Genomic DNA, 12,296 nt, shown 5'->3' with positions numbered 1-12,296 from the left:
TAAAACATACTTAACATGATTTTTTTTTAAATTCACTTCATGCCAGGGCAAAGATGTAGATAAATGGTGCAACTTAATCTTTTTATTTTCTTCAGAAAGTAACTTCACAGTTACAACGAAATGGTCTCGAAGAAAAACTCGTTTTGTAAGAGAGCACATTAAAGATTTGGCAAAGATTTTTAGTTCAAACGTTTCGTCAGCAATGAGAAGAGTATTAACGTACTCTTAGCATATTTTGGCATCTTTTAGAGAGAAAAGGTTGCTTTTTTGAAATAATTCAACGATAAGGGAACGAGTAAAAGGCGAGCAAAGACATTACACAAAAAAGAACAGAGCTGCACAATCTTAGTTCACGATAGCATAATTAAGGTGATATATGCAGAGAATCCTTATATAATACGAACACAATTCAAAAATAAAACAAACGAGAAAAAAGTGTTTTATGATGAACAGAAAAGTGAGAAGGTGTATCTTCGTTTAAGGATCACAAATAATAAAAAAGCCACGCTTAAAAAAAAAATGAAAATTTGTAATAGTATCGGTGTATGCGGTGAAAATCTCGCCCGTGTGCATCATATACGCGTTGACATCGTAAATGCGGTGGCTACGATTACTTACTATAACATATATCTTGCGCAGCCACGAATTATGGCGCTTTATATCCGTCGCACAAAAAAAATATCTCATGAAACTCGCGCGAAACAGCAATATTTGTTTCCTTGGAAAGAATAGGAGAGTTATAAAGAATATTGAACAGATTTCAATTAAGAAAGCTTAAAAACGAAAAATATCTCAATTACTTTTTCAATGCGCTCAAGCGACGGATCGATCAAACTGCTTGCCGACCGTTCTTGATCGAGCAAAGTGCAATTCTCAATTAGCCGAGAGTTTGCGAAGTAAAAGATCGCACACACTCAGAGAAGTGAAGTTGAAGTATACAGTGTGAAGATAATGGAAAGGAGGAGGTGGCCGAGTTTCGTGACAAAAGGAGTTGCTGCTGCGTCGTGCAGAAGATAGTTTGTCAGACGTAGCAGCTCTTTCTCTCTTTCTTGCTTGCGTACATGCTTATCAGGTTATTTGCACCCAGCTCGAAGGAGAGTCAAATTTTAGAACAAAAAATGAGGCAATATTTTTGAGCTCAAAGAATAAAAGAGATTGAGAATTTAATATAAATGTTAACTTGCTTGAATTCGTAAGATTATACATGGCACGTGTCGTTTTCGGCGAATGCTGACTCGCATCGCATGCGCAACAAATTTAGAATTTTCGAAATCATCTGTATCAGATAAAATGGAGTCAAGATTTAAAGATTAACAGTCTCAAATTACACTTAATTAAAACACAACGGGTTTTGGGTTTTTTGAAATTGAGTAAAAAAACATCTTTCTATAGTGTGACCTTTTTTGATACGCTCGCTAAAAACATTGATTTTGGCTGCATGTTATGACGCATAAAATGAAACTGCGAAGAAACGCGATACGAAAATAAAACCTATGTACATGAAACGTATCGAGGCAGTTCGAGTTATGCGCAGCATTATATTGGCACATTGAAAATTGGGCCATTCAAAGCTGTATCAGAGAGTACAGTATTGAAGCACAATATTCGAGCTCTTGATCAAAAAGAATTATACGCGAAAACATACTATTTCTAATATTATACTCTTTCGAGTACGTTAATTTGTGATATTTCAATTAAGACTGCGGTATTATAAAATTCGACAATGATTTTGTGTCAGCTTCTCGTGTACCTTTTTAATCAAGATATATGCGAGTCATGATCTGACATGACTGACATCGCGCAGCTCTACATTGCAGCTCATTCGACTATTCTCAATACTATCACCGAATGAAAAGGTATACCAGACGGTTTTAAGATAAACAATTGATTTTAGGTGTTCAAAAGAAAAAATGAAAATATCTTATAAATTACTTTGCATCGAAAAACACTCGGTAAATTTTTTCATTTCATTTAAAGAGTCAAAAAATTCGGTTGCACGGTGGAAAATCAATAGGTGCAAGTAGACCGATTCAAACGCAATAGAGGAAAATTTCATATTCTCACGCATATGAAAGGACTGCTTCTCCCGCAGACCTTGTCCCAGTCGAAAAAGAGCTAACTCTGTCGAGAAAGCTTTTCCAATAAATTCCTCATAAATTTCAGCAGACTTTGTGCGGCGGAGGATATTTTGCTCTGTATATGTCTTTCGCGCGAACAAGAGAGTACCTACACCCCCGACACTCCATCTCTCTCGCACTTTCTGCTCACAATTGGCTAACGTTTCCGCTAAAGTCACTTGCAACGCCACTGCAGCCAGAAAAATGCCCGTTATACATTTTGTTTCGAGTAAAAATGCGGTATGTGGGTGTTTTACTCGAGAGCTTTGATATCAATTTTCAGAAAAACATACGGTCTGGAGCAACTCGTTGACCCAATCGACAAAGTACTCACCTGAAACAAAAAAATAAAAAAGTTTCGTTAGTCTTTTTTTCATTTTGTGAGCACCACTGCTGCGGATTTCCATCGCCCATTTTAAAATAAAATGTATCCTTAACAGTTTTGGGTATGGCAGGATTTTATCGGGATAAATTATTATTGAAGTTAGCTTTATTATGCATCATGCCACAGTGCACACAGCGATAATGATCTTTCCAGAGGGGTGAAATTGCTTTTTTTATGGTATGACGAGCATAACTACCTCAACTAGAAAATCCAATTGTATAATAATATTTAAAAAAAACTAGTGACGTACTTGCAGAGAATATAATGCAAAAATCTGAAGTGCCTTGAAAGCATCAGACATATTAGATATAAGTTTTTGAACAAGAGTTGATCTAATTGAGATGCTTCATTGACGTTCTGAAGAAAGGTATATAACGTGCACTATATTTTGAGTTATTTTATGCAATACATTATTCAATGCACACTGGCGGGTGCTCTAATTTATATTGGTGATGAAAGTAATATATATGCGGAGATTGCCACTTCATTATACATTAAAATGTATACTTAAAGGTTTATAATTAATATCGAGTTTTGGAATTTCGAATAATTGATAGCGACTTACACTGTTGGCCATAAGCTTTACAATAAAAGAATAATAATGCGTAACTTTTAATCGACCACATAGTGAATCATACTCGAGGTGAAAATTCGGGGCATTTATGGCGTACAATATACATCTATTGTTGAAGACAAGAAACAAAGAAAAAAACTTTCGGTATCAGATCTTATACGCTGCATACGTGTATAGTAGAGGGTGTATTGAGAAGAAGAGATTTGGCAGAGCAGCTGATGCGTTCTCGACTTTCCAAACTCTATATAAGACCTTTTTCTTTCTCTTTCACTAGATATATGCATCGATAGCATTTCCCAAGCTTTGACCGTCGATCAAGTGCGCTGAAGCTGTTCATCAAGGAGACTAAAAAAAAGACAGTTCGCTAGAGCAGCAAAAATATATAAGATGCCGTATACCTTTGCATATGAAATTTACAAAAAAATTATTTTAACGAAGGCACTAAATAAATTTCATTTCAAGATGAAAGTGTGACTTATGTGAATATTTAAAATGTTCATTCCGATCATATCATTTCAAATTCAATGAAATATTCAGTCACCAGTAAATGGATGAAAATCATTCACCAATTTTAGATACTTTTAATATAGCTGCATACTTATTCTATGCTATGAAATGATAATTGCAATATTATCTCACTTGAGAATTCCAAAGACAATCACTATTCATCAGTTATATACATTGATTATGAAATTTTAAGGAAGCAGTTTTCATATAAAAATTAGCTTTAAAAAAGGCACGGATAATTAAAAAAGTAGAAATGTAGCAATATTTTAAATGGTATATGATAAAACAACGATGAATCGAAATTGGCGTACAAAATAATTTGACATTAGTATAATACTCTTTTTAACAGAACAATTTGTTAATTTTAATTATTTCATTCGTTTGATAGTAATTTTTTCAAGTAACGGTAATTGTCCAAAAATACGAAATATAAGTGTAAGAATTTAACAGATTTGAAGAATTTTTCAAAAAAGTATGTATCTTACATAAGAATATAATAAAAAATAATAAAAAAATTAAAATATTCCGGGAGAATCCTCATTTGCTGAAGGTAATACTTCTTATTTGTAAGTGGGAGACTCATCTTTTATACATTTATACAAAAATAATTCGAATTGATACTCAGTGTGTCCAGAGCTCTTCTAGAAGCAAGTTCAATATGTCGAAACTTTTATTTTTGTACGGTAGCTTTTTGTTACTTTTGTCAGTTTCGTGCGTTAATCACAATATAATACACAGTACTTTTAGGTAAAGTAAGATAAATAAACAGCATTCAATTTGTTCTTTTACTTTCAATAAATACAATAAATATAATAAATATTCATTTTAGTCGATCTTTGAGATCTTTGCGACCGGTGTTGGTACAACCTGTTCTACATAAAGGTATTTAACATATATCTTAAGTGATGAACCTTATATTCTATTAAAAAATGTGTGTTTAGGATGTGGATTGGTGATACAGGAGCCATTTGGAATTATTAAGAATACATTTGTTAGCGGTGAAATGGAAACAGAAACGAGCTGTGTGTGGCGATTTCAAGCTCCAAGTAATCAAATCATACATATCTACACGATGGAGTTTAATCTCGATGATCAGACAACAAATGAATTGGATGAAGTGTTTCATTTCTCACAAATTAGTTATTTAAGTATTTATGATTCAAGTACTTTTGGAGGCAACCCATTGACTGGGTAAGCAAATCGATTCTGTGATATTAACTGAGTCACCAATTCATTCATTTTTATCATTTTTAGATTTGGTATATATCCTTTGGGATTATCAGCTATAAAAGACTTCAAGTATTCTATATCGAGTTCCAACAGTATGATTCTAGATTTTAAATATCGGGACAATCCTGCATTTAAAACTCAAAAAGTTGTTATTCATTACGAATTTCTCAATGCTGGTGAAGTAAATAGAATATTGAATTTATGAATGGTTTATATATTTTAAAGTTTTAAAATTGTATAAAAGTTACAAATGAGAATATGTGACAAACTTGACACTCAAAATCAAACATTTGTGTGACTGTAGAAACTTGTTAAAATCCACAAATGTATACAATAAAAACAAGTGAATGTAAATGAAAACTTAAATTCAACGTTGAAATATTTTATTCAAGGTACATTTTAAATTCATGATTTTTCAAGTTTGAAAAAAATAAAAACACAGCACGGATTAATTAAAACCGATGACATCATTAGTCGAAACGGCAAAATCTATTTTCACATATTCCTCTCAGTGTCAAAACTATTTACTTTTAATAAAAATTACTACATGGTGGCATGAAAACACCTGGCTACGCGTTCGTTATTTCTACCAAGTTCACCAGCACATTTAATTGATTCAGAAACTTACTCATTTCCACATAATGCACATCCTACTTCGAATGAATAGTACGTGCGCGTGTGTGCGAATTTATTCCGCGTGCAGTTTATAAAAGGTAGAGATCAGGCTTCGGCATGCTTAGTCGACGGTGCGTTTTTGCGCGAGTGACTTCTCTCTCGGATAACTGCGCGGACAAATAATCCTTTCTTCTCTTCGATTAAAGTGTATCAAAATGGAAAAGATTTTACTGTTTCTGCTATTGACAAGTGTCGCGTTGTCGCACTCGCTGCAAGGCTTCAAAATTCGCTTTACGGCAAGAAGTGCCAAAAGGTAAAAGTAGATTTATAAAATATTTCGTGAAAAAATAAATCTTTCTCGACGTGTATCGTACGCTGTTTTGAAAAAATTCATAGGACAGGCTACGACTAACGATGGTTTTTCCCTGTTATATTTGAACATATTTTCACTTTACGACGGCGCGACGATTTCACACTCTAAAAAAAAGTATATGGAATCTTTTCTATAGAATGTATATGAAAGTCTTTCACGTCGTAAACAAACTATTCTTGATTTTTTACACGAGATATCATTGATTAAAAATTATTTAGCTCAGTTACTCGCAGTTACTTTCATACAATTTTTCAGTGATTTATTTATTTCGCTTCGCGCTAACAAAACAATGACCTTTATCGATGGTGAGTAAAATGCGTTTATTATTCTTTACTAACCTAAAATTGAAATGTATATAATTTATTACTTATTTTTCATATGGCACAGAATGTAACAAAAAAATAAGAAAACCCTACGGAATACTCGAGCAATCGTACAAGCGCGGCACGACAAAACTCGGCGAAAAATGTACGTGGAAACTTCACGCGCAACCAAATCACGTTGTAAACGTTATTTCGGTTCTGTTTGCCATGGAGGATGAAATAAATCCGAGCAACACCACCGATGACTACAGGACAACCAGTATTTCCCTTTATGACGGCACCCAGGCCAAGGAAAATAAATTGTTAACGCGGTACGTTCGATTCTGTATTGAAAATAGAACTAAAATCGTACCATGATGGCCTTGTGTTAGAAAATAATATTGAAAAAAACTTTACAATAATTGAAATCATTGATGTACTTCTTCGAAGATACAATAATACGAGGAAAGGTGATGCAAGCGTGGTTTAATGGCTTTATCAGTTTCCTTGATATTATAATCATTATAAATTATTACGTTTTATTGTCCTCAATTTGTGAAGCTTTTGCAATTAATCTATCTTGATTTTCAGATACTACGTTTCTTTGCAAGAAAAAGTTGGACATTTTGTTAAGAGCATGTCTTCTGGACGTGACATGGTGGTGGAAATTAAGTATCACGACAATAAAGATTTCGAGATGCAAAAGATAATAGTTAATTACGAATTTCTCGATCTCAATGAAATTAAGCGTATTACCGGAATAGAATAAGCTGTTATTTGTTCAACTCTTTATGCATATAGATCAAAGAGACTGCCAATATACTCTATATACCATTTTTGAGAATTTCAAAACAATCATTTTTTGTTTTGCTGCGTCGAAATTTTTTGAGTTTTTGTTATGTTTTATGATTATGTTGTTTTATTTTCAATAAATGTTTTACTAGTAACGTCTCATTACTTATATTCTTTCACTCGCATAGATAAAAATATTACTTTTTCCTAAATAAAATGTAAAAATGTGAACCTATTTGAGTGGTATGTAGCATAAAAAAGTTATGGTTAACAATATAGCACAAACATATCAGAAAATAATTATATTGCGCATTGCGTAACGCGCAATTGTCATTTTCATATATCGAATAAAATTAAAAAAATGTTCGACTAATCATGAATTCTCGTTAAAGCAGTTGAAAGGGCCGGAAATTATACTGCGTGAACTGCATTATAAATCTGCAACAGCGCAAGGACGATCTTACATTGAATGACCGGTCAATACCCGCATTTTCTATTTAATAATGATAAAACTATAAGGCAACCATTGATTTTCCGATCAAATATTTTTAAGTTCACTCCATATTTTTTGTGCTCAACAAAGATAGATTAATTAGTTTGTTGTTCGGAATAAACAGTACGTTCCAAACAAAATTTTGCTCGTGTATAATAATATATCTGCAAAATGAATATAAAACCTTTCAATACACCCATGAGATCGCATTATATGTATCAATGAACTCAATAAAATATTTCAAACGAAAAGTTTCTTTGATAAAATTTTGAAAAGTAAAACAAAATAACACGTTAACTAAAACAGTTTAATTTCGCGACTTTATCTAATTTATTGTCTTTGTTTGCTTTTTGTTAAATTATTAAAAATAAACCAGTCTAATATTATACGTAATATTCTGTTCCAAATTTCAAAATCAATTTTTAGATGAGTTGTCATTCTACTTCTACTCAATTTTTTACATGCGAACATAAGTTCAAGGCAGACGATAATGGAACCTGTATTAGCTAAAAGTCGAAAGAAAACTTTTCGCTTTAATGGCTCTTTTCTATAAAAGTCGAAGTTTTTGAATGTTAAAGCGTACCCTTTAAGTTCACAGACTCAAAGGTGTTGAGTAGTTTGCTGTGTGTTGTTTGGCCAATTATTGCAAAATTTAACTACATTTACTTGGCGCAAGTTTTCGTTTAGGTGTGTTGAAGAGATTAATAAACTTCAAAAACTCAGCCTCTCCAGAAGACATTTGCTTGAAGGAATGAATGAATATCAGAAAATAAAATCATTTATGAAAGTGACCTTCGCAATCGAATCACATACTTGAAAGTATATACATTATGACAAGATATAAAAAGAAAGCCAAGTTTTAAAAATAAGCAAGCAGAATAATTTTACTACAGATTATTCGACTATTTTGTCCTTGATGTTTTTTCTTTTTCATAATACGTATATCAGTTCAATGTATCGAAATACCAAGTCCTTCGAGAACACAACATAAAGACGTAAAAAAAAAAATAATAATAACACGAGATTCAATGCGGTTTTGGCTCTCTTCGACTGAATCAATTCGCATTCGATCATAGCTACATGTGTTCGACATGGAATTCGTAAAGATACTCGTGGATAACTTGACTGTGCACATGCCAAGAGTTAATGGAATGAAAAGAATGTATATGAATTCTGCACAACTTCATTGTGTTTACCTTATTACTTTGTTAACCAAAGATTTTTTTTAATACATTCATGTACGATGCGATGTATGATTTTAAATAAATTTTTGTCTTTAAATTCACGTCAAGCTGTTTATATTTCAATCAACAAGAATACCATTCCACCTCCGAATCACAGATAGTTGCCATAATTTTTTGTGTAGTCTTAACGAAAAAAAGTATTTTTTCTTTTGAACAAATAGGCGTTGGGGCTTACTTTTAAATGAATTTCCTTTTTTAATCAAGTAGTAACTTTTGGATGCATGCATGTATTTTTAATCCTTGGTAGTTGAAATTGTAGCTACAGGTGTCACTTATTTGGAACTCTTCTTAAATTATAATTTATTTGTCTCTACTCTAAATCTCCAGTCCAATCAGAGACTGTTACATAAATAACTATTTCGTCATACTATTGCATAAAGACTTGATTTCAAGTCATTCTTTTTTTGTAAATAAACAAGAAATCTTTGTTATTCATTATCTCGCAAAGAAACAATTTTAGGAAAAAAAAATTCAAAGATCTGAAAAGTCTTTAAATCAGCAAAATGTATAAGATCGTCTATCACCCATTCTCTGAGGCCCGAAGTTTACGTTTTTTTCTTCGAGTCCAGCAGATTTCAGAAGCCTCTAAAATTATCTATAAATGATTTCGAGATGCAATATCAATGATTTTTAATAAAAAAAAAATGAATTTAAAAATGGGTCGCAAGACCCAATACATTGAAAAAAATACAAATCTGTGATCCAGACGTAGAATGGTTTCTTTGTAAAATAGATTTTTAAATGTCGGTATCTTAATTCTTTCGATGAACTTTCAATCAGCCGACGTATAAGCCCTGAATTAATCGGATTCTCGATTAATTTGTAAATATGTGAGACGAGAAGGATTAGTAGTCTATATTTACTGATTGCTTCAATAATTGAGCGTTCATTTATAATTGAACAATAAATACTTGTTTCTACCACTGCTACGAATTGAAACGTACAAATCATGATTTGTTGAAGAATGAAGTGGAAACACGAATTATTTCTGCATGTTTATTGAAAACCTTCTTGAATGCAGCATTATTTATAAGAATTAAATACAAGGCGAAAACTTTTTTGAATTAGAATAATTCTAAAGAAAATTTATTAAAAATTTTAATGAAATTATAATCTGGAGGAAACAGCTGAAAACAAAGACGGTGAAGCACAGTACGAAGAAAAAAAGTCGGTTATAACTTGTCCAACCTATGCGCCAAGCCAAATGGATTTATGTTAATTAGTTTGAAAAAAACTTTGTTGATTTACGAATTTTTTCGTTTCCTGAACTTCTTTAGAATGTAGGACACACCATAATGTATATCGCATAAAATATTTAATTTTTTGAACAATTCTTGCGTTTATGTAAGACAATACGCAATCGATAACGAACATATAGCACGCATCGTAATTCGTTGGAGTCGCGTCGAATAATCATAAAATGTAACCTTGTCACGATAGTGTTATTTTGATCGACGCATCGCGCACAAATAGCGCGGACTAGGCGCGCACAAAATCATCCGCAAACATTTGCTCTTAGCGCACGAGAAAATTACATGCGAGCAAACTGTAGAATACAGCACGCGTGCTGGCGAATATATAGAGTTTAAGAGAGGGATCAGACGAGGGGCACTCCGGGTAAACTTGATTTGGCTAGGATTCGAGTCACGCGAATTTCACGCGTGCACCTATGTGCCTCGTCGATCTTCCGCTCACGTGCCACGAAAAGAGGACGCGCCTGAACGCGCGCAACGTTCAACTGCTGTATCTAAACGCATACAAGCAACAATAGGCAATACAGCATAGGTTGGACGCGATAAGAGCTGCAGAAATCCATGCGATTAAAGCTCTTAACGACCATCTGTAGCAATTGGTCTGTACCCAACTATTCACAGCAATTTATTTTCTCGATTATATGCAATCGCGATTGCAGTTATTACCACGTTCATTGACCAAAAATTAATTTTTTCCCTTGTGAAGATAAAAATTAGTCAAGGGCTGTTTTTTTTTCAGGATAATAATTGAGATTTTATTGATCCGGTGCCCTCTACTGGTATAACTATAATTAGAGTATTATGACTTACACCGTAAAATAACGAAATTTATTTTAAATGCACAGAGTGAGTACTTTATCTCCAGTACTTGCAAACCTATCATAATTCCTATACTTTAATTAGCTGGTATTTGAACTAGCTGAAAACTTGGTATCTTTTAAAATGAAAGGTTAACGAAGATTAAAGTCTATAGACTAAAGCTATATCTTCCATATACAAGATTTAGAGGTGCACTCTTAATTCTATTAAAATGGCGCGTCATATACCAGTCGTAATTAAAGTTCTGACTCCATATCTCAAATCACAATAGATGAAGAAGGCCTGTTTTAATGGATTCCTCACCTTCGTCGCCGGAAGAATCGTCAGGTTCTGGCGACGATCCGGGCGAACGATCCTCAAAGTAGCAATTTCGCAGCATTTCTGGTGAAGCTGATCGTCCCCGACGATGGCACTGATAATAGAATTTTTTATATGGCTGCTCTTTGTAATTGCTCGACGAGTAGGTCGACAGATCGACACTCGCGACGTAAGGCAGGCGTCGACCATCACGCGACTCAAGACCGCTTGTTGTTCGTCGGCTGCTGACGTTCGTCGGATGAGCTTGACGTTTTCTGTATGTTTACAAAAGAAACATTTTTATCGACCATCGGTAAAAAAAAATATGAGAATAGGATCCTAGAGAGCACACGTACTCTCGAATCTCGTAGACGGCCGTGGTTCTCTTGGGGAGATAGCCACTCTCAAGGTGATAATCTGAACGACTCGAGCATCCGACGTCTCTAGTCTCGGGCGCGACGATCCTGCTGTTGCGCTGGGGCGAAGGTGGTGGCGAGGAGGGCGGCGACGAACTGGCCGAAGTACGGCCGCTATTGTAATACACCGCGGCCTTGCGCAGGGTCTCCCTGCATAGCTCGGAGAACATAGCGGCCGTGGCCCCATGGCCACCTTAACACGACCAGCAGCACTACACTAGTGGTTTGCTGCCTAAACTTAGGCAAACAGACTTCATCCACTGGTTATTAACACAGCAATTAAGTTGCTCATAATTCTAGTTTTTTTTTACGTATTTTCTTCACTCGTATCATTGTTTTTGCTTTTGTTCACAACATCTGTCATGCATTATCTTTAACATAACATTAAAATACTTTCAAAGAAGTTGAAATAAAAATTTGTTATATGAGACGAGATTGTTTGTTAAATGTAAATTACTTTATTGATCCTTGTATAGTCATAGATCTGTGATCTTTACATGTACGTTGTATTAAATGAATGTACATGAACTTCTATAATTGGCTACTAATCAATCGATAGTCCGATGCAGTTCTATCGTTGATTGATCGACATATAAGTAGCAGTAAATCACTAGTAACCCAATCACATCGAAGTTATGACATGCATAATACTCACAAGTTTTACGATTCAAAGTAAAAGTTTTGATTTAAAAATATCTCGAGGCATATAAAACTAAAGTGTTTCTATAAAAACCTTTAAATTTGACTTTTGTCAATTTTCTTGAATTTATCTAACGCATAAGCTTGAACTATACATACATAACTAGTCGTTTATCCTCATACAATGGAATTACGTGGTTTTAGACTCTTGTCTCCTATAGAAGTACATTATATATTGAG

At 33.8% G+C, this 12,296-nt stretch overlaps 2 protein-coding genes across 17 annotated transcripts in view; one reads left to right on the top strand and one right to left on the bottom strand.

The window, feature by feature from the left end:
• LOC106648941 (ensconsin-like) overlaps positions 1-12,296 on the bottom strand; it is an 89,238-nt gene that overhangs the window by 21,307 nt on the left and 55,635 nt on the right. For 2 of the 16 annotated variants that reach the window (XM_023457764.1, XM_023457765.1), the window contains exons 1-2: positions 11,358-11,752; positions 11,008-11,276 (exon numbers count right to left, since the gene is read on the bottom strand). The exons of 8 other annotated variants lie outside the window; for them this stretch is intronic. In XM_023457764.1, the coding sequence (XP_023313532.1) occupies positions 11,008-11,276; positions 11,358-11,587 (499 nt within the window). In that variant the 5' untranslated portion in view covers positions 11,588-11,752. Of the gene's footprint in view, positions 1-11,007; positions 11,277-11,357; positions 11,789-12,296 lie in introns of those variants that run through there. 6 more of the 16 variants (XM_023457768.1, XM_023457773.1, XM_023457762.1 and 3 more) reach the window with 5 other exon arrangements.
• Positions 5,572-6,914, top strand: LOC106648942. The gene is made up of 4 exons (XM_014366146.2): positions 5,572-5,741; positions 6,057-6,106; positions 6,189-6,435; positions 6,695-6,914. Exons 1-4 carry the CDS (start codon positions 5,644-5,646, stop codon positions 6,870-6,872), a joined length of 573 nt encoding a protein of 190 aa, XP_014221632.1. The 5' UTR covers positions 5,572-5,643; the 3' UTR covers positions 6,873-6,914.

The sequence above is a fragment of the Trichogramma pretiosum genome, unplaced genomic scaffold (assembly GCF_000599845.2).
Source record: "Trichogramma pretiosum strain Unisexual culture from Peru unplaced genomic scaffold, Tpre_2.0 scaffold22, whole genome shotgun sequence".
NCBI classification, from domain to species: domain Eukaryota; kingdom Metazoa; phylum Arthropoda; class Insecta; order Hymenoptera; family Trichogrammatidae; genus Trichogramma; species Trichogramma pretiosum.
This window is presented reverse-complemented; position numbering and strand designations above follow the sequence as displayed.

What these genes read in the sequence shown, in the direction of transcription:
- LOC106648942 (XM_014366146.2), top strand. Translation starts at nt 5,644, where the DNA reads ATGGAAAAGATTTTACTGTTTCTGCTATTGACAAGTGTCGCGTTGTCG. An exon ending in ACGGCAAGAAGTGCCAAAAG is followed by an intron (nt 5,742 to 6,056) that starts GTAAAAGTAGAT and finishes ACAATTTTTCAG; the next exon opens with TGATTTATTTATTTCGCTTC. An exon ending in AACAATGACCTTTATCGATG is followed by an intron (nt 6,107 to 6,188) that starts GTGAGTAAAATG and finishes CATATGGCACAG; the next exon opens with AATGTAACAAAAAAATAAGA.